Raw genomic sequence first — 16,730 nt, 5'->3', positions numbered from 1 at the left:
GTGTAGGCAAACATCCAATGGAATCAATATGATGTATTGGCTGCAAATCTTATATAGAGACTTGTCTAGCTACAAGAAGTTATGAGCTGACGTGAGTCAACAGATGTGCAAAATCCAACGCATCAAATCAGCACAAGACTTTAGGTGCTTAGTTGCCAAGGAACGACGAGACGCTAGCCTTGATCGAGTTAGCGATCTTCTCTTCCACCTCAGGTGTCATCACACCCTTAGAAATTTCGGAGAGCAGGTCGTTCTGCGAAGCAAGCTCCTCACGGTAGCCAGTCTCCCACGCAACAATCTTGTCAACAGGGATCTCGTCAAGAAGACCCTTAATACCAGCGTAGATGATTGGCACCTGGATCTCGACGGCCAAAGGCGAGTACTGACGCTGCTTGAGGAGCTCAGTCAGACGAGCACCACGGTTCAGAGTGTAGCGAGTCGAGGCGTCAAGATCCGAGCCGAACTGCGCGAAGGCAGCCAGTTCACGGTACTGAGCAAGGTACAGCTTGAGCGAACCGGCAACAGCCTTGTAGATCTTGGTCTGGGCGGCCGAACCGACACGCGACACCGAAAGACCGACATTCACGGCTGGGCGGATACCCTTGAAGAAGAGTTCCGACTCCAAGAAGATCTGACCGTCAGTAATGGAGATAACGTTGGTCGGAATGAAAGCCGACACGTCACCACCCTGGGTTTCAATGATGGGCAGAGCCGTGAGCGAGCCAGCGCCGTTAGCCTCACTCATCTTGGCAGCACGCTCGAGGAGACGAGAGTGCAGGTAGAAGACGTCACCAGGGTACGCCTCACGACCAGGAGGACGACGCAGCAGAAGCGACATTTGACGGTAAGCGACGGCCTGCTTAGACAGGTCATCGTACACGACAAGAGCGTGCTTGCCGTTGTCACGGAACCACTCGCCAATCGAGCAGCCTGTGAATGGAGCCAGGTACTGCAGAGGAGCAGCATCCGAGGCCGTAGCGGCGACAATCACAGAGTACTTAAGGGCGTCATTCTGCTCCAGAGTCTGCACAAGCTGAGCGACAGTCGAGCGCTTCTGACCAACAGCAACATAGATACAGTACAGCTTCTTCTTGTCGTCGTTGCCGTCGTTCCAGCGGCGCTGGTTAAGGATGGCGTCAAGAGCCAGAGCGGTCTTACCGGTCTGACGGTCACCGATGATGAGCTCACGCTGGCCACGACCAATTGGAACCATGGCATCAACAGGCTTCATACCCGTTTGCATAGGCTCATGCACCGAGCGACGAGGCAAAATGCCTGGGGCTTTGACTTGCGTACGGCGGCGCTCACTAGCCTGAATGGGGCCTTTACCGTCAACTGGGTTACCAAGAGCGTCGACCACACGACCAAGCAGCTCTGGACCAACTGGCACATCAACAATCTGGCCGGTGCGCTTGACAATGTCACCTTCCTTGATCAAAGAGTCGGAACCGAAAACAGTTACACCGACATTGTCAGCTTCAAGGTTAAGAGCCATACCACGGATACCCGAAGAGAACTCAACCATCTCTTCAGCCATGATGTTGCGGAGACCGTAAATACGGGCAATACCGTCACCAATAGCAAGTACACGGCCAGTCTCCTCGACGTCAAAGTTAGACGTGGCACCCGAGATACGCTGCTCAAGAATCGAGCTCACTTCCGAGGCAGCGGCCTTGGCAGTGGCATAGTTACGAACGGCAGTAGCGAAAGCCGGAACGGCACGACGAGCCTTTCCAAGGAACGGCATCCCCGTCGATAAACGGGAAGCACCAACGTGTTAGCAAAATGGTTCGACCAGCTGAGATGAACGGCTCGGCGGCGCATGGCGCACATGGGTGCTATGAGACGGAAAGATTCAATAGCTTTGCACGAGCGCACATGCCGCAGAGCCCATATATACGTACCGTTGGCACCGCAGCGGTGCGGGCGAGGTTAGCAACTGCAATGCCTGTGGACCTAGCGAGCATTGCGACTACAACTCGAGGTAGGGGCAAAGGTAGATAGACAAGAGCGAACGCGCCGTAGCCGTTACGGAAAGCGACCCGTCGGCCGGGGCGCACCGCGGAACTGCCAGCGCGGCCACGGTCGTGCCCGGCCGCATGAAGCGGGTCCGAACCTAGGGAATTGGACGAATAATGAAGCTGAATCTAGCACTGAGAAAAGCAGAAGAGCTTGTTTCGGCCGAATGGTGTACTACCGGAAGGACCCGGTTGCAGCTGCAGAATGCAGAATGAATCTGCCGCCCACAGCCTGAATAGAGGCAAGCGCCAAGGTCCCTTTATCTCCACTCAAAGTCAAGAAGCAAATTCTAGTCACGTGTGTAGCATCACATGGTTGCAATAACGACGAGACTCGTGGCCGGCTTGGGCGGACAAGAAAGTTGTCTGGTTTCATCGCAGCAGCTGGAGGACCTGGAATGGCCCAAGGTCGCCACCATATGATGCGCGGTCTGCGCGCGTTAAGTCGAGTGGGGGTCGCGCGAGCCTTGGAGGGAAGTACCCATGTACCTTCCTTGATACAGCCAGTGCAGCGGACATGCTATGTGCCTCTTGCTCGTGTTTTCTTGCCGATAACAGGAACACGCACAATGGCGACACAGGGTCTGGAAGGCGCGGCAACGAGCACACAAGCACCAGCAGTCACCGTCAAGAACTTGGAAGAAGCTTTGCACCTGTTAAAGATGCAGCCTAACCATTACGTCGTGGCTTCTATTGCGGGACGCACGTTCGTCCTGAGTAGTTCGGATGTGATTACCGTTCCACGATTACCAGGGGTGAAGTTGGGCGATATACTAGAGCTCGACTTGGTACATGAAGTTGGAAGCCGTGACTTTACACTGCGCGCACAGGATCCTGCGCACGGAGCACGGAATCCTGAGGGTGGTAGATTCCCATTGGTGCTGCTCCGCAGTCGAACAGACAACTCGCATTGTGTTCGCGTCCGCACGGATGAATTGGTAAAGTCGGAGGAAGCGCATAGTATTGTTCCATTTTCTTCGTCATGGGCGGCCCAACTTATCCCCACAGGTATGGCTCATGTTGGTGCAGCGTTGTCCAGTGATGTTGTCCAGGTCCAGTGTGTTGTAATAGAGCATGCGAAGGGACCGTTGGAACGAATTGAAAAGTTCAAGCGACGGAAAGGTTACGACAAAGTTATTACACATAAGCAGCCGTATACCCGTATTCGTGTGGATACCATCAAGCTTGGGCCTCGAGAACGCTCTTTGTGAATGAGAGCTCATCAGAGCAGGAGCGTAGAGCTTAATTGTTTTCAAATAACTGTGAGTATGTTTCATCTGCGACCCGCTTCCGTCTCCGCAAAAAAAAAAAAAAAAAAAAAAAAGGTCTCGCGTCCTTCTCTACAGAAGAAGTCCGCCATAATGTGTGCATCATTTGTCTATTCCTACGCCAAAAGACTACTCATGCCACCTGCATATGCCATGGGCCGGATATTCGGATGCGGCTGGGCATCGAACGTTGTCCACGACAGTGTGCCTTGCTCATCGATGCGTCCGAAGGCACCTAGGTTGCCCGTAGAGTCGCAGTAGTTGGGCGCTGAGAACACGGTGCAACACAGACCCTCATGCTCCTCAGCAAAACCCCCCTGACGGACTTCATGACTCCGCAACACGGAAGTGACCCCGTTGAGCTTACACCATGCACGGGTAATGTCAGGACCAAAACCGAGACCAACACCTCGCTTGCTAGGCCCGCGGCCATGCGCAACCTGAGGATCACTCCATAGCAGCTCCATCATGAGACCCTCTTGCCCTGGCTGTTTCTTGGCAAAACGGTCAACGGCTCGGATGTCACTAAGTGTGACGTTGTCCTTGCTAAAGAGACCGCCATGAACCACGAAGAAGCGTTTGTGACCAGTCTCCTTGTCAACAATTGGTGCGGTCTGGGCGAGCGATTTACTGGCGGTAGCAGGAAGCTTATCCGTTGGCAAAGGTGAACGAGATGCAGATATAAGCGTAGCAAGTGGTATAGCAACAAACGCTTGAGTGAAAAGCTTGAATGTCATGTCACCGCCAAACTTGGCCTTGCACTCTCCTTCAAAGCCGTAGACCTTGTTCATGTCACTTGTTTCGTGGTTGCCGCGGTTAATCAAAGTCGTAGATGGGTATAACCATTTGAAAGCAAAGATGGTCAAGGCAATTTCAACAGACCATGAACCACGGTCCACAAAGTCGCCATTAAATAGGACAGCATGACTTGCAGAGGGACGACCTGTTAGTGTCAAGAGATGAAGGAAGTCGTAAAATTGTCCATGTGTGTCACCCACAACGTCAATCGTCGTGCCTTCAGGTACAGTGTATTCCACGAGAGATGGCTCTTGCTCAAACGCACGAAGGGCTCCAAGCACGATAGCCCACGCGATCCCGTTTGGCAGTTGTTTTCCATCTCGGAAATGCTGGATCATTTTATCAATAAATGCGTCATCGATGCGACCGAGATAAGGTTTGTCTTCAATCAGCGGCGAAATGCGTTGGCTGCTTGTAGCTTCCGTGGGCAGTCGTGGACCAGTGTAGTCAGAAGAGACGGCCGCACCACCCATTCCATGCTCCAAATACTCTTCGATAGTCTGACTAGCGGCTGGGCCTTCTTCAACACGGATAGCTTTTTCGAATTCTAAACGGCGGACAAGTTTGGACGTTGCATCTAGCTGTGCTTTCACTTGAGCATTGCGCGGATCAAGCTTGAGAACCATCTTTAAATCGGGTAATGCTTTCTTTGGCTCGAGAATTGATAGGTGTGCGCTGGCTCGGCGGTAGTATGCCTTGGCGAACTTGGGATCCAGCTCAATCGCCTTGGTAGCATCGGCAACAGCAAGTCCATGTTGTTCTAGCTTGAGTTCGCACATAGCTCGGTTGCTATACAATGTGATGAGCGATGGGTCTAAGGCAATGGCTTGAGTGTACAAAGCCTTAGCCTCGGTATAGTCGCCCCTCATGAAACGTTGGTTGCCAGCAAACTTGACCTGTTCGACTTTCTTTTGACGCTCTTCGGGTGATAGCGAGGCGTCCACCTCTGACAATGCAGTCGTCACAGATGACATGTCTGTCGTAGCAGATTTTGTACAAGCACCAGGTGAAGACGGTGCTGTCGATGGTGCTGCCGACATGTTCTCAAATCAGTGTAGCCGAGATGAGAAGAAAATCTAACTCTCAGAATCATTTTGACCCAGAGTATCTGACCTGTTAATCAGCCGGCTGGGAGAAATTTGGACCCACCACATAAGCTCTCCAGACTGTGCCACGTGCACCAACCAACCTAATGCTCCATGAAAGACCTCTCTTGCCTTAAGAGTTGTCCTACCCAAGCTACCAACACCAAAGATCACGCTCAAGTGTTTTATATATAAGGTTTTAGTTTCCAACTAAATACATATGAGTGAGAGGAGTGGGAACATATCAATTGTTCATGCCGCAAATTGACAAACCGCGCATCTCTTGGAGTATGCTTTCCACCTGGGCATCCAGTTGTCCTTCGGCATAATCGGTACGCACTTGTTCTGGGAAGTACCGTTGTACGCCACCAAGCTGTTCATAGCCTTCCTGAGCAAACTTGATCTGGACACGGATCATCATTTCCAATGAGGGGTCCAAGTATGGAATGCGCATGTCAACAAGTTGAGGAAGTTCCGTCATTAGTTGTTCATTCAAAGCATCGAACACGAGCTTTGCTTCATTATGCTCGCTTTCCATACGTGGAAGCTTGGACGGGTCGTCACTGGGGCGGTCTGACTGTTTCTTGTAACGTGAACGTGTAGCATCGTAGTCGAGAAGCTGCATTGTAAGATGGTTCAATCCAAAATATATGGAGAGGATAGATACGCACCTTTCTACCACGTTTGTCGATCAGCTTGTTCACCTCAGGGAAGTAGCTGCAAAGTTTACCAATAGGGTCAAGAACTGTGGCACGATACGGTGCATCTAGTTCTTTCGCTGTTCTAGCGTCTAACTCTTCCAGAGCACGCTTGTATGACGTCGCAATAATCGCAGGCTCACTATTATCGTGATAAAAACCCTCGATTGTATCGCCTATGCGGGCTTCGGATGCAGACAAAAGCCGGATCGAGTCAAGGTAGTCTCGAGAGCATTTCAGTAATGCGGACGCATGCTTCTCAAGTTCTCGGTATTTGTGCTCTTCTTCCTTGAATCTGGAGTCATCCGAGCGCTCCAACTGACCCGTTTTCTGCATCAGCTGCGTGCCTGCACGGTTGATAGACTTCTTGAATCCCCCCCAAGACATGTTGTCGGTGGTGGCGCTTCCAAAGCGGTGAGGGAGTCTGGCGAAGCTATCTTGGTCGCCGTGCCTTGCATTCGGACAGTCGAGGTTTTAACACGTCATCAATCCCAGGTCACCGTCAAAGGCTATCCCTCCCACTTTCACTCTCTCTCGTCCCTCCACCTCATTTTAAGACCCTACCCCGTAAGCACCGGTCTCGCCGTATTTGGCTGGTTCAACACGAGCAGACAAACCATCGTGTTACTTTTCTCGTTTTAAATCACTCTGGAGCTTATCACGAGGTCCTATAAGACGAGGTGTTCTCAGGATTCTTGTTTTTTGTCTTTTACGGACTGAAGCATTGAATCGTACAAGTCTTCGGTTCGCAAGTACCTTTTTCCTACCTCACTAGGGAACATCAAATTGCCAAACTATGCAACGACTTTTTGGCCTATCGCAGAATAAGGCACCAAAACCAGATTTACAGCAGGCTATCACATCCACAGATGCTCGTGCAGATGCAACTCAGGTAAAGATCAGTCGTCTTGATGCCGAATTAGGACGCTATCGAGACCAAATGAAAAAAATGCGTGAAGGCCCTGGGAAATCCGCTATACAGCAGAGAGCTATTCGAGTCTTACGGCAAAAGCGCATGTATGAAGCACAAATGGAGCAGCTGGTGCAACAAAGCTTTAACATGGAACAAAGTGTGATGGTAACAGAGAATCTGCGGAACACCATGGCCACTGTTGATGCGATGCAGCAGGCGAATAAGAACCTGAAAAAGACCTATCGGAATATCAATGTTGACAAAATTGAGCAGATCCAGGATGAAATGGAGGATTTGATGGAGCAATCGGGTGCACTGCAAGAAACACTTGCTCGTAGTTATGCGACGCCCGACGACATTGATGAGACTGAGCTGGAAGCGGAACTTGAGGCATTGTACGTGTGTTTCTGACCCAGCAACAAAATTCTGACGCATTCGCAGAGAGGAACAGCCTCTGGAGCATGATATGGAGGTTCCTTCCTACTTGCAGCACACGACAGGTGCATTGCTAGCACAACCTGACTTTATAGATGAGCTGCCACCATCGCAAGAAGCAGAGGTACGTGCTGATGCCCTTTTTTCCTCCTTCTAGCCAAAAAAAAAATCATGGGACGATATATCTGACATCAACAGCCACCAGCGTCTGAGAGAGGAGAAATGCGTGCAGTGTAAACAAAACGAAATAACACTGGTCGCCTTTATTCATTTTCGAATGGTGGCAAGCCCCACATCTCAGGTCGAAAATCTTCCAAAGACGAAAGCTCTTGATGTGCACCTATGGGCGGGCCTTGATCCGCCACGGCTCGCAGCTGTCGTTTATGTGAGCCAAAGCCAATGACATGATATTCTTACGTACAGAGGGGTCAGGAACCCACACAACTGCATCGTTAGCTGTACAGAACACAAAAGGCTTAAATACATACCCTTCATGCCAGCCGAGAGACCAGCTTGGACCCCGGGCTGAGTGATCATGGTTAGTATGGTGACGGGCGAAAGAGAGGGTCAATTTGCCATTGCATTCACGTACTAATGCATCTTCAAATACAAGAATTTCGCCTTCTACACCACCAAGCTTCCCATCAAATTCAGCTCCAGGGTCGCGGATCTTTTCCAAGATAGCGCGACCCTCATCAGAGAATTGCCATCCGAGCCCATGCTTAACAGCATTTAAAAATATATCGGGATATGGCTTCCCGCGTCCGATCATTTCATCATCACCACACACGACTCGATTGTTAAATGGTTCAAATAAATTGGGATTCGCACCGGATTTGATTTCAACTGCATTTTATGAGTCTCCCAGAAAAAAAAAACATGCGTACAATTATGCCGACGACTGCCAGTAGCAACCTTCCTTGTAAGTCGTTTTCGTACGTACACAAATTGGAATGTTGTGCTTTGAAAGATGCTGGATCAAGCGTACAGCTCCAGGCATCGGTTGGACGTTGCGGAAGGCTGGTAACAGAAGTTCGTTTCGCTTCCTAAGGAACTCATCAATGGCAAATGGACAGTCGGACCCGAAGCCACGTTTCACGTCTTCTGGGTCTTCTTGGTTGGGAGGCCATAGACTGGACAATAGTACGACTGTGATTAGAGCTTTGAATACGTACGTGTCGCATCTCGTTCCGGCTTACCCATGAGCTTTGCCTTTATGTCCCATGTTTGTTGCCTACCAAACGGTTTAAGGATTTCGTTTACTACTTCTGTATAGATGCGCTCACTGTCAATCAGGAGGCCATCCATATCAAACAGCACAGCGCGAATTTGTCCTAAACATGACGATGATAATTCCCCCATGAGTATTGTTTAGACTTGCACGGACAAATGACACGACGGGTCCAAGCGCGTTTGATGCTAGCGGAGTACGACGCATCTTTATGGCCGGTATTATGTCAGCCATTAAAAATGTCGAAATGGCGTATGGGGCTGTAGAGATGCACACTTACGAATGTGTTGTAGAACATTTACATCGCTGAATTTCTCTACGTGTTTATTATACCTGGAATGAAAGAAAGTGAAAAGTCTTTTTCATGAGCAGATTAACCCAGACTATCGTCTGTGTCATAGAAAACATTACTTTGGGTGGAAAGCTGGTGCTTTTGAGTCGAACCGGAACGTGCGTTGGCGGATGAATCATCGTTAGTCTCTTGATCATCAGTGCCTAATGATTGCAGGTATCTGAGCACTCGCTGATTCACGCCGACGAATTTGTTTCCCTCGTGAAGTATATCGGGCTCCTGTGGAGCAGGATCTAGAGTTGCCGACTTTTTAGAGGCACCGAGTCTCGTGCCGGGACCTTGCGAAGATGTGACCGCAACAGGAGTGGCCTTGTCATGATTCTGCCCATACGAAAGCTGATCAAGGTCCGACATAGAGTCTGCATCGACAGGCGAAGAGCATGGTCGCTCAAGCATCCCGTACCGTGAATGGGGTCTGAATTCTCGAGTTCGGCGCTGAAGTTCGGCCTGAACACGACTTTCGGGAACAGATCCTGAATTGGCTTGATGCAGTAGAGACGAGCCGATCGAGTAATGCTGACGAGAAGAGCGTGTCCTACGCTTAGAGGACTTGCGCTTCTCATGCGGATGCTTGCGGGATCGCCGGCGTTGATCTTTGGTATTAGACGAGACATTCAAACCACCATCTTTGTGTTGCAACGAGTCTATCGGTTGGGATTGAAGGTGTTCGAACTGCGTATTGTCCGTCTCCATGGATGGTAGCATATCTTGCCCATAAGAATAGTCTTGATTGTGAAGATCCTTCACATCTGATTCTTCCAGATACCCATCTGGCACATCAACATGATAAGTACCGATAGAACTGTAGGGCTCCTGACCATACATCGGTGATGGTGCTTCAGGAAGTGAGGCGCCATTGGGTGATAATTGCTTCATGGAGCGAGCACGACGGGCTTCTTCGCGTTTAGCTATTTTGTGTCGGTTCCACATGAAGGCTGCCGCAATCAAGCCGAGAAGTGCCAGTATCGGCAATATAACAGCGGCAGCTAATGCGCCGTTAGACAAATCTGAATTCTTATCATTGTAGTCAGTTACTTTCCCGTTGCTCCACGCAGAGGATGCGTCCAAACGTCCTGATTTATTATTGTTGTCGCCTTTCAAATACCATGTTGGACCAAGAGGAATGGACGTTTCCCAAGGTTGTGAGCCACTAGGAACAAATTGAAGGTTCGCGACCAAGTTTGATGTGCCATTCCACCAACTACTGTCAAGCGGAAGCGATTTGGACCCTTCCTCTGTGTTTAATCCCAGCCATGCATGAAGAGGTAATGTGATAGGATCATGTCGTGAGAACAAATAAATATCTAATTTGGAGGACTTGATACAGTCTGGTTTCCACGAAACATCGAATGATCGGCCACCAATCGACTGACCTAACGATGGTGCTAGATAAATGTCTTTCGAATGGCACTTAAGTGCTTCACGACGGACTCGTTTGACCATGCAGCCACGAAGGCAACAAGAACGAAGAACAAGATGAAAAGATTTCGCTGTTTATTTTTTTGATAAGAGGCTACGGTGTTCAAGCCTATCATGCACCCAACAGATCAGACCTTGTCATGTTGGACTCGACATGTATTATGAAAATAAACACGCACTTGAACGCGTACTTTCACGCACTCACCGGCATGTACATATCACCCACGTGTTCTTCGGCCGAAATAAAATACCCCCCTTGGTGGAGACGCTGTGTCTTTGCTCGTGTATGTGCGTGTGCGTGCTAAGCAGTGAGACGGAAGCAGGCCGTGGCGCCGCTTAGATTGAGTTCACCCGGGGGCCCGGGCAAAAGTTCAAGTCAAATTCGACGGGGGGTGTGGGCAAAACCTGGAAGTGGGGTAAAATTACTTGGGTCTGGGTTGCCTTGGCCAGCATCATGTCGGATCTTCGCTTGGCGCTAACGCAGTCCTTGTTAGACCCGGCAAACCATGCGATCTTATCTATTATCAAAGGTGCAAGAAACGGTTTGGTATATGGTGCAAAGATTCGATTCCCGCATGCTTTGGTAATGGTGACGCTGTTTGGATCTGGTACGCCAAGGGACAAATGGAAGAAGATCATCACAGCGACGAGACAGCATGCTATGCGGCTAGCGTTATACGTGATGATCTATAAGACAACCTTAATGGTGATTCGTGACCTTTTTCGTGATGGAAAGCAGGCATCCATTGATCCATTTTTGGCCGGCATGTTAGGCGGCTGGTACATGTTTGGCGAGCGAACGCCAGTAAATGAACAGATTGTACTATATTGCGTGTCGCGATGTGTAGCCGCGCTTCTTCCGCGTGCTCGTGTACCAAAGGACTATCCAACAAACAAGGTTGTGCCAATTGATAACACGGGCACACCAACTCTTCGCGGCATTGACATGGGGCTCTGTTATGTGGCTCTTCGTGAATAAGCGACACCGTCTGAATGGTGGACTAGTTAGCAGCATGGACTGTGTGTACTCGAAGCGTGAAACTAACGAGCAGACTTGTACGTTCTTTCCGACAAGTGGGACAGTTTCCGAAACTTTATATGGCACAATGTATAGAGAATGTAAATGTGCAAGTGGATGGCCCAATCGTGTTTCTGAGTTCATATTAAGCTTTCGGACACTTGCCTACATGAGAACAGTATGGGCATGTGAGTATACGAGACAAGGAAAGGAAGATAGGCGTGTTTGGACGGGAAGCGGTAGCAACACGTGGTGGGAAGCCGCATGCAGATCAAAAGGAGGACGCGACACAAAACGAACGGCGCATCTGACTGACATGCTCACGCATCACAGAAACATATTTATAGGCACATACTTACACACACACTCTCTCACACCCTCACTCGCTCGCTCGCGCACGCACGCGCTCACATGCATGCATGCGCACATACAAGGGAACAATCTTAGCCAGCTGTCACACTAGCAAAGTATGGATGATTGAGAGCGCGCTTGGCGCTAATTCGGACGGCTGGATCGTAAATGAGCATCAGCCCTAGCAGGTCAACCCCAGCATCGCTTAGGGAAGGCACCACTGTCTTGAGTGGCACACCACCCCACTGAGGGAATGTCGTCTTGTAGTCAGGAAGTGACTGGACTCCAGGCCACATCTCGTCGTTGGGTGTACCAAGAATACGGAAGATGCGGAAAATTTCGTCAATTTCCGAGTCGCCGGGAAATAGCGGCGTCCGCATGGCCATCTCTGCAAAGATGCAGCCGACAGACCACATATCAATGGCAGTATTGTAGTGGCGAGAGCCAAGAAGCACCTCAGGTGCACGGTACCAGAGCGTCACGACCTCGTGTGTGTATGTTCGGAGAGGGATGCCGAATGCTCGAGCAAGACCAAAGTCGGCAAGTTTCAAGTTACCCTCTTTGTCAATAAGCAAGTTTTGCGGCTTGAGATCACGGTGCAAGATTCGGTGTGCATGGCAGAAGTAAATACCTCGCACTAGCTGGTATGTAAATTTCATCACAATTTCAGGACCCAGACCTTCGGGCTGGTTCGCCACGTTGTCCATGTACTTTTTCAAGTCAAGATCCAGGAATTCGAACACAAGATATAAACGCGATTCTTGGTGAATAATCTCGTACAAGCGCACAATATTTTCATCTCGCAGTTCTTTCAGGAGACTTATTTCTCGGATCGCGGTCGATGGCACGCCCTCGTCTTCCGCTTCCAGGCGGATCTTTTTCAATGCGACGATCCGGCCATTCGCGCCAGGTGTCATGTCACGGGCCTTATAAACAACGCCATACGTTCCTTCACCAACCTTTTCAATCTTCTGGTAGTTCTCCATCGCGACAAGGCGCGCCGACTTCAGAAACCACAAGTGGTCTTGAACTTGATGTTGGGGTGGAAAGCACTCTCGTACACTCCTATGGGACCCAATTGGTCTTTCGACACACACACGTACGGCGCCGCACGCACGCACGCACGCGTTTTGTGTTGGTCTGTCAGCACCTAGGCCAATCTATTTTGTAGCACGTGAGAATGTCGCGGCTTGTGTTCCATCGATGTGGAAGTAATGGGTCAAATCCACATACATACACACTACCTCATTGGGACGTTCGCACGTTGATATACGAACGACGGAGCCGGTAAATCCTTGTCGGCTTCGCAATATAGCTATTGCGGAATGTTCTCAGCTTCAAACGCACCCGGCACTTCGCGCCAGATAGGTCTTGGCATTCCGCCATCGACACCTGCCCAAGGCATGTCGTCATCAGCGACGTCGACGACAGCAGCGCCTGCGCCTTGGATGCAGACACACACTTCGTCACCGAATGCTACTGGCCACATATCTGGTGCATTGGGCGGTGGGATGCCAGGTATGCCTCAGACACAAACAAATACGCTGCTATCAACACCGCAACAGTCAACGGCGCCGGGGTCCTCAGCTTTCAGCACAGCACAGCAACAACCACCAGGGTCTGGCTCGTCCTTCCCTGGTCCATCGCCACATGTCCCAACAGGGTCAGCAGGTGGGATGTCGTCGCCTACGTTTGCGGCTGGTACAAACGCACCTGGTTATGGAGGTATGCAGGCACCTTGGGGCACAACAGCACCGCAAGCTTCGCCTGCAAGCCAGGCACCTGTTTCTTACTTGCCTGGCTACCTCAGTAAGATGCGTGGCCTCGAGAGATCACATGCTAGCTCACAAAGGCCATCAGATACAGTGCCACCATCACTTAAAACAGAGGCTGATACATCCACGTCGATCTTGGCACAGAAGGACCATGGCGCAGGACTCTCGGGCGCATCGTCGACATCGCCGAACCCTGGCTTTCATTCATCGTTTTTTTCGCGCAGCAGCATGGATTATGGTGATCTCAATCGCTCGCCGTCGATGTCGGCAGTCGGGAATGGAATGCGTGAAAGGGAGTATCTTTGGATCCACAAGTCTGCGCGGCTCTCGTCCTCCGATGGAGGATGGTGCCGCTGATCGCTCCATGTCACGGCCGCCGACATCGCCCCCTTTAGCTGCTTCTCTCGCAAGTAGCACCGCTGCTGCAGTCACTGCCGTGCCGAGCTTTGATGCAATGGACGACGACGATGCACCGCCTCAGCAAACGTTGCATGACATGCCTCAGGTACAAGGCCGTGCATTCGATTCATCCATGACGTCGGGCATGTTATCAAGCTCAGTGGGAGCTGCGGATGATTCTTCTTCTTCTGTCCGTATGCCTGTGTCGGGACAGGCAAGTCCCCTAGCGCACCGTTCCGTGCTCGTGTATGGGTTTCCGCCGCTTCTGCGCTCTGTGGTTGTTGAACAGTTTTCAGCACTTGGTGGGTTGGAGTCTATTGATGATGTCTCAATCAATCCAGCGCAGGAGAAGACGCTAAGACTTGTATTTCATGAACCGATCCAGGCCCTGCAGGCTGTTTCTCAGAACGGACGAACATTAGCAGGCACGTGCATGGTTGGTGTGCGATGGGAGAATGATGCAATGCATCAGCAGAGCTTGGTTGGCGGACTTGATGCACCCCTGCTAGGTGTTTCGTCGGGGGCTGCATTTGACCCAAATGTAGCGCCTCCCATGGCGTCAACAGCGCCAGCGACGCCCGTCTCGCAGCTGCGTGCCTCATCGGCTCGACACACCGCAGGCACGCCGGCATTTGGTCGTCCCATCGACAAGGTGGAATCGCCAGGTTCTGCGCTGGCGCAACCTACGAAAGATACGGCAAAGACCTCCGCCCTTCAATCCCTATGGAACATGTGTCCTTCAATGTGGAATGGACATGCGTCCTCCTCGACCAAATCAGTGGATGCGTCGATTGAAATAGGTTCAAAGCAGAAACCGACCACCCTGCTAGGCCACCTTGCAGAGGGTCTCTTTGGTTGGTAGTTTATCGATCCTTATAACTCAGAGACCTCTAGATAATAGATGCACGAGATTAGTTCAGCTACGCGCAACGTCCTACTAACCCCGGTGACGAAAATGGGTCGATTATTAGGCTAGTGAAAAAATCTACTACTCGAGCATCCAGTGCACAAAAAGTGGAGATACGCGCCGTTATGGATAGTCTATTCGTCCATCTGGACGGCTCTCTAAAGTGTCCAAGTGTGGACATGATTGTGTCGCTGTTCCATGTTCATACTCTTCTATTTCTTTATTTAAATGAACGATCAACATGCATTCTTTCTGCGTACTAGGTACCACGGTCAGTGAGACGTACTCTGTTACGTCTTGATTGTGTTCGGTCGGATAAAAGAGGCACATTTGCGGCCCGAGATGTCACAGCCAAATCAACCATACAATAAGATCAGATCGGCCATATATACATATGTACATACACCCGGCCCAATACAACAAAGACTTTGGGCTATATGAGCACATGAAAGAGATCTATTCGTGCGCCGCTGCACATGAATTATGTATATGTCATCGCTACGCATTTATGCACCGAACTTTGGTCAGTTATCGCTGGTACGTACACCGTAAAGCGTGCGGCCTTGGCGTTTGAGTGCATAAATCACATCAAGCGACGTGACAGTCTTGCGCTTTGCATGCTCTGTGTATGTGACCGAGTCCCGGATGACGCTCTCAAGAAACAGCTTGAGAACGCCACGCGTTTCATCGTAGATCAGGCCGGAAATACGCTTCACACCACCGCGACGGGCCAAGCGCCGAATCGCTGGCTTTGTAATACCCTGGATATTATCGCGCAAGATCTTGCGGTGGCGCTTTGCACCGCCTTTGCCAAGTCCCTTTCCACCCTGTCATAAGCCTAGTACTTCTTTTGCGTATGCGAGCATACCTTGCCACCTGCTGTCAGAACATTTGCGCATACGTACGTCCAGACATGATTGTTAGAAGGAAAAAGATGGAGGGAGGAAAATGTCGTCAAGTCCAGTGGCGTGCCACACATCCCACGCGCCTTATTTGATCTGCAAAGACGCGCGCGCCCGTACTAGAAAAGACAGTGTCCCTGTGCCTGGCCACAGCAGCAGCGACGAGCAAGCTCCACAATCTTACACACGCTGCATCACCGACTTGATTCACGTGACGACATAGCGGCACGGGGGTCATCGCAAGATGCATTAGTATAGGCCATGTCGACTCCCATTTGGCGGCACGCGCTCCAAGTCATGAGCAAACGACCGATTGTGCTCTGTGGACCGTCTGGTGTTGGGAAGAGCACATTGATCAAGCGGCTCTTTAATGAATTCCCCGACTCGTTTGGATTTAGTGTAAGCCGTACGTAGAGTGTGGATGTATGGCCTAAACGAACCTACTAACGATCTTGTATAGATACGACGCGTCAAATACGACCCGGCGAAGTGCAAGACAAGTCGTACCATTTCGTTTCGCGGGCGGAGTTTGAGCAGCGAGTAAAGAATGGCGAGTTTCTGGAACATGCCGAATTTGGCGGCAATCTGTATGGTACGACAGCGCAGGCTGTGCGAGATGTGAATGGAAAGGGCGATGGTCGTCGCGCGATTCTTGACATCGATGCGCAAGGCGTGCGTCTTATCAAAGAGAACCACCCGGATCTGAATCCTCTGTTTGTGTTTATTTCGCCACCGACGTTTGCGACGTTACAGGAACGTCTCGAGGGCCGCGCAACCGATACGGCCGACGCAATTGATCACAGGTTGCGCATGGCTCTGGAGGAATTGGCATTCGCTCGGATGCCAGGGTCATTTGATTGCGTCATTGTAAACAAGGATTTGGACAATGCGTACGCGAAGCTCCGTGCGGTCGTGCACGACGACTTGTCTGGCCCCTTTGACCAAGTACCCCCGGAAGACGACGCGGAGAAGCTTCGCCGTGGTAGCGGGCCTACAGGCCGTGAAGGTAGCTCGTCGTAATGGAACCATGTATACTTGTCATATCGTTCTTTGAACACATGCACACGTGCTGTCATGATTTGTGAAACATTCTCAAGCACCCCACAACGTCCCACATTTGGACCGACACACTGTGCTGATGATCGAGAGAACGATGGATTC

The 16,730-nt window shown here is 50.7% G+C and overlaps 12 protein-coding genes across 12 annotated transcripts; 5 read left to right on the top strand and 7 right to left on the bottom strand.

The window, feature by feature from the left end:
* Positions 1-148: 148 nt before the first annotated feature.
* On the bottom strand, positions 149-1,747 carry MGL_2865 (uncharacterized protein; the record flags this gene model as incomplete). The annotated part of the gene is made up of 1 exon (XM_001729827.1): positions 149-1,747. The coding sequence occupies one exon, from the start codon at positions 1,745-1,747 to the stop codon at positions 149-151; it is 1,599 nt and encodes a 532-aa protein (XP_001729879.1).
* Positions 1,748-2,587: 840 nt separating this feature from the next.
* On the top strand, positions 2,588-3,229 carry MGL_2864 (uncharacterized protein; the record flags this gene model as incomplete). Its single annotated transcript, XM_001729826.1, has 1 exon — positions 2,588-3,229. One exon carries the CDS (start codon positions 2,588-2,590, stop codon positions 3,227-3,229), a length of 642 nt encoding a protein of 213 aa, XP_001729878.1.
* A 173-nt stretch (positions 3,230-3,402) lies between these two features.
* MGL_2863 (uncharacterized protein) lies at positions 3,403-5,124 on the bottom strand (the record flags this gene model as incomplete). The annotated part of the gene is made up of 1 exon (XM_001729825.1): positions 3,403-5,124. The coding sequence occupies one exon, from the start codon at positions 5,122-5,124 to the stop codon at positions 3,403-3,405; it is 1,722 nt and encodes a 573-aa protein (XP_001729877.1).
* Positions 5,125-5,413: 289 nt separating this feature from the next.
* MGL_2862 (uncharacterized protein) lies at positions 5,414-6,254 on the bottom strand (the record flags this gene model as incomplete). Its single annotated transcript, XM_001729824.1, has 2 exons — positions 5,414-5,788; positions 5,841-6,254. 2 exons carry the CDS (start codon positions 6,252-6,254, stop codon positions 5,414-5,416), a joined length of 789 nt encoding a protein of 262 aa, XP_001729876.1.
* A 409-nt stretch (positions 6,255-6,663) lies between these two features.
* Positions 6,664-7,372, top strand: MGL_2861 (uncharacterized protein; the record flags this gene model as incomplete). Its single annotated transcript, XM_001729823.1, has 2 exons — positions 6,664-7,175; positions 7,222-7,372. 2 exons carry the CDS (start codon positions 6,664-6,666, stop codon positions 7,370-7,372), a joined length of 663 nt encoding a protein of 220 aa, XP_001729875.1.
* Positions 7,373-7,555: 183 nt separating this feature from the next.
* MGL_2860 (uncharacterized protein) lies at positions 7,556-8,577 on the bottom strand (the record flags this gene model as incomplete). Its single annotated transcript, XM_001729822.1, has 5 exons — positions 7,556-7,589; positions 7,704-8,061; positions 8,103-8,130; positions 8,159-8,364; positions 8,391-8,577. The coding sequence occupies 5 exons, from the start codon at positions 8,575-8,577 to the stop codon at positions 7,556-7,558; spliced, it is 813 nt and encodes a 270-aa protein (XP_001729874.1).
* A 242-nt stretch (positions 8,578-8,819) lies between these two features.
* Positions 8,820-9,728, bottom strand: MGL_2859 (uncharacterized protein; the record flags this gene model as incomplete). The annotated part of the gene is made up of 1 exon (XM_001729821.1): positions 8,820-9,728. One exon carries the CDS (start codon positions 9,726-9,728, stop codon positions 8,820-8,822), a length of 909 nt encoding a protein of 302 aa, XP_001729873.1.
* Positions 9,729-10,371: 643 nt separating this feature from the next.
* MGL_2858 (uncharacterized protein) lies at positions 10,372-11,196 on the top strand (the record flags this gene model as incomplete). Its single annotated transcript, XM_001729820.1, has 2 exons — positions 10,372-10,501; positions 10,748-11,196. The coding sequence occupies 2 exons, from the start codon at positions 10,372-10,374 to the stop codon at positions 11,194-11,196; spliced, it is 579 nt and encodes a 192-aa protein (XP_001729872.1).
* A 482-nt stretch (positions 11,197-11,678) lies between these two features.
* Positions 11,679-12,572, bottom strand: MGL_2857 (uncharacterized protein; the record flags this gene model as incomplete). The annotated part of the gene is made up of 1 exon (XM_001729819.1): positions 11,679-12,572. One exon carries the CDS (start codon positions 12,570-12,572, stop codon positions 11,679-11,681), a length of 894 nt encoding a protein of 297 aa, XP_001729871.1.
* Positions 12,573-13,638: 1,066 nt separating this feature from the next.
* Positions 13,639-14,622, top strand: MGL_2856 (uncharacterized protein; the record flags this gene model as incomplete). The annotated part of the gene is made up of 1 exon (XM_001729818.1): positions 13,639-14,622. One exon carries the CDS (start codon positions 13,639-13,641, stop codon positions 14,620-14,622), a length of 984 nt encoding a protein of 327 aa, XP_001729870.1.
* A 551-nt stretch (positions 14,623-15,173) lies between these two features.
* MGL_2855 (uncharacterized protein) lies at positions 15,174-15,646 on the bottom strand (the record flags this gene model as incomplete). The annotated part of the gene is made up of 3 exons (XM_001729817.1): positions 15,174-15,185; positions 15,213-15,494; positions 15,536-15,646. 3 exons carry the CDS (start codon positions 15,644-15,646, stop codon positions 15,174-15,176), a joined length of 405 nt encoding a protein of 134 aa, XP_001729869.1.
* A 184-nt stretch (positions 15,647-15,830) lies between these two features.
* Positions 15,831-16,589, top strand: MGL_2854 (uncharacterized protein; the record flags this gene model as incomplete). The annotated part of the gene is made up of 2 exons (XM_001729816.1): positions 15,831-15,975; positions 16,030-16,589. 2 exons carry the CDS (start codon positions 15,831-15,833, stop codon positions 16,587-16,589), a joined length of 705 nt encoding a protein of 234 aa, XP_001729868.1.
* Positions 16,590-16,730: the final 141 nt, after the last annotated feature.

The sequence above is a fragment of the Malassezia globosa genome (assembly GCF_000181695.2).
Source record: "Malassezia globosa CBS 7966 chromosome Unknown mgl_sf_7.1, whole genome shotgun sequence".
NCBI lineage: Eukaryota > Fungi > Basidiomycota > Malasseziomycetes > Malasseziales > Malasseziaceae > Malassezia > Malassezia globosa.
This window is presented reverse-complemented; position numbering and strand designations above follow the sequence as displayed.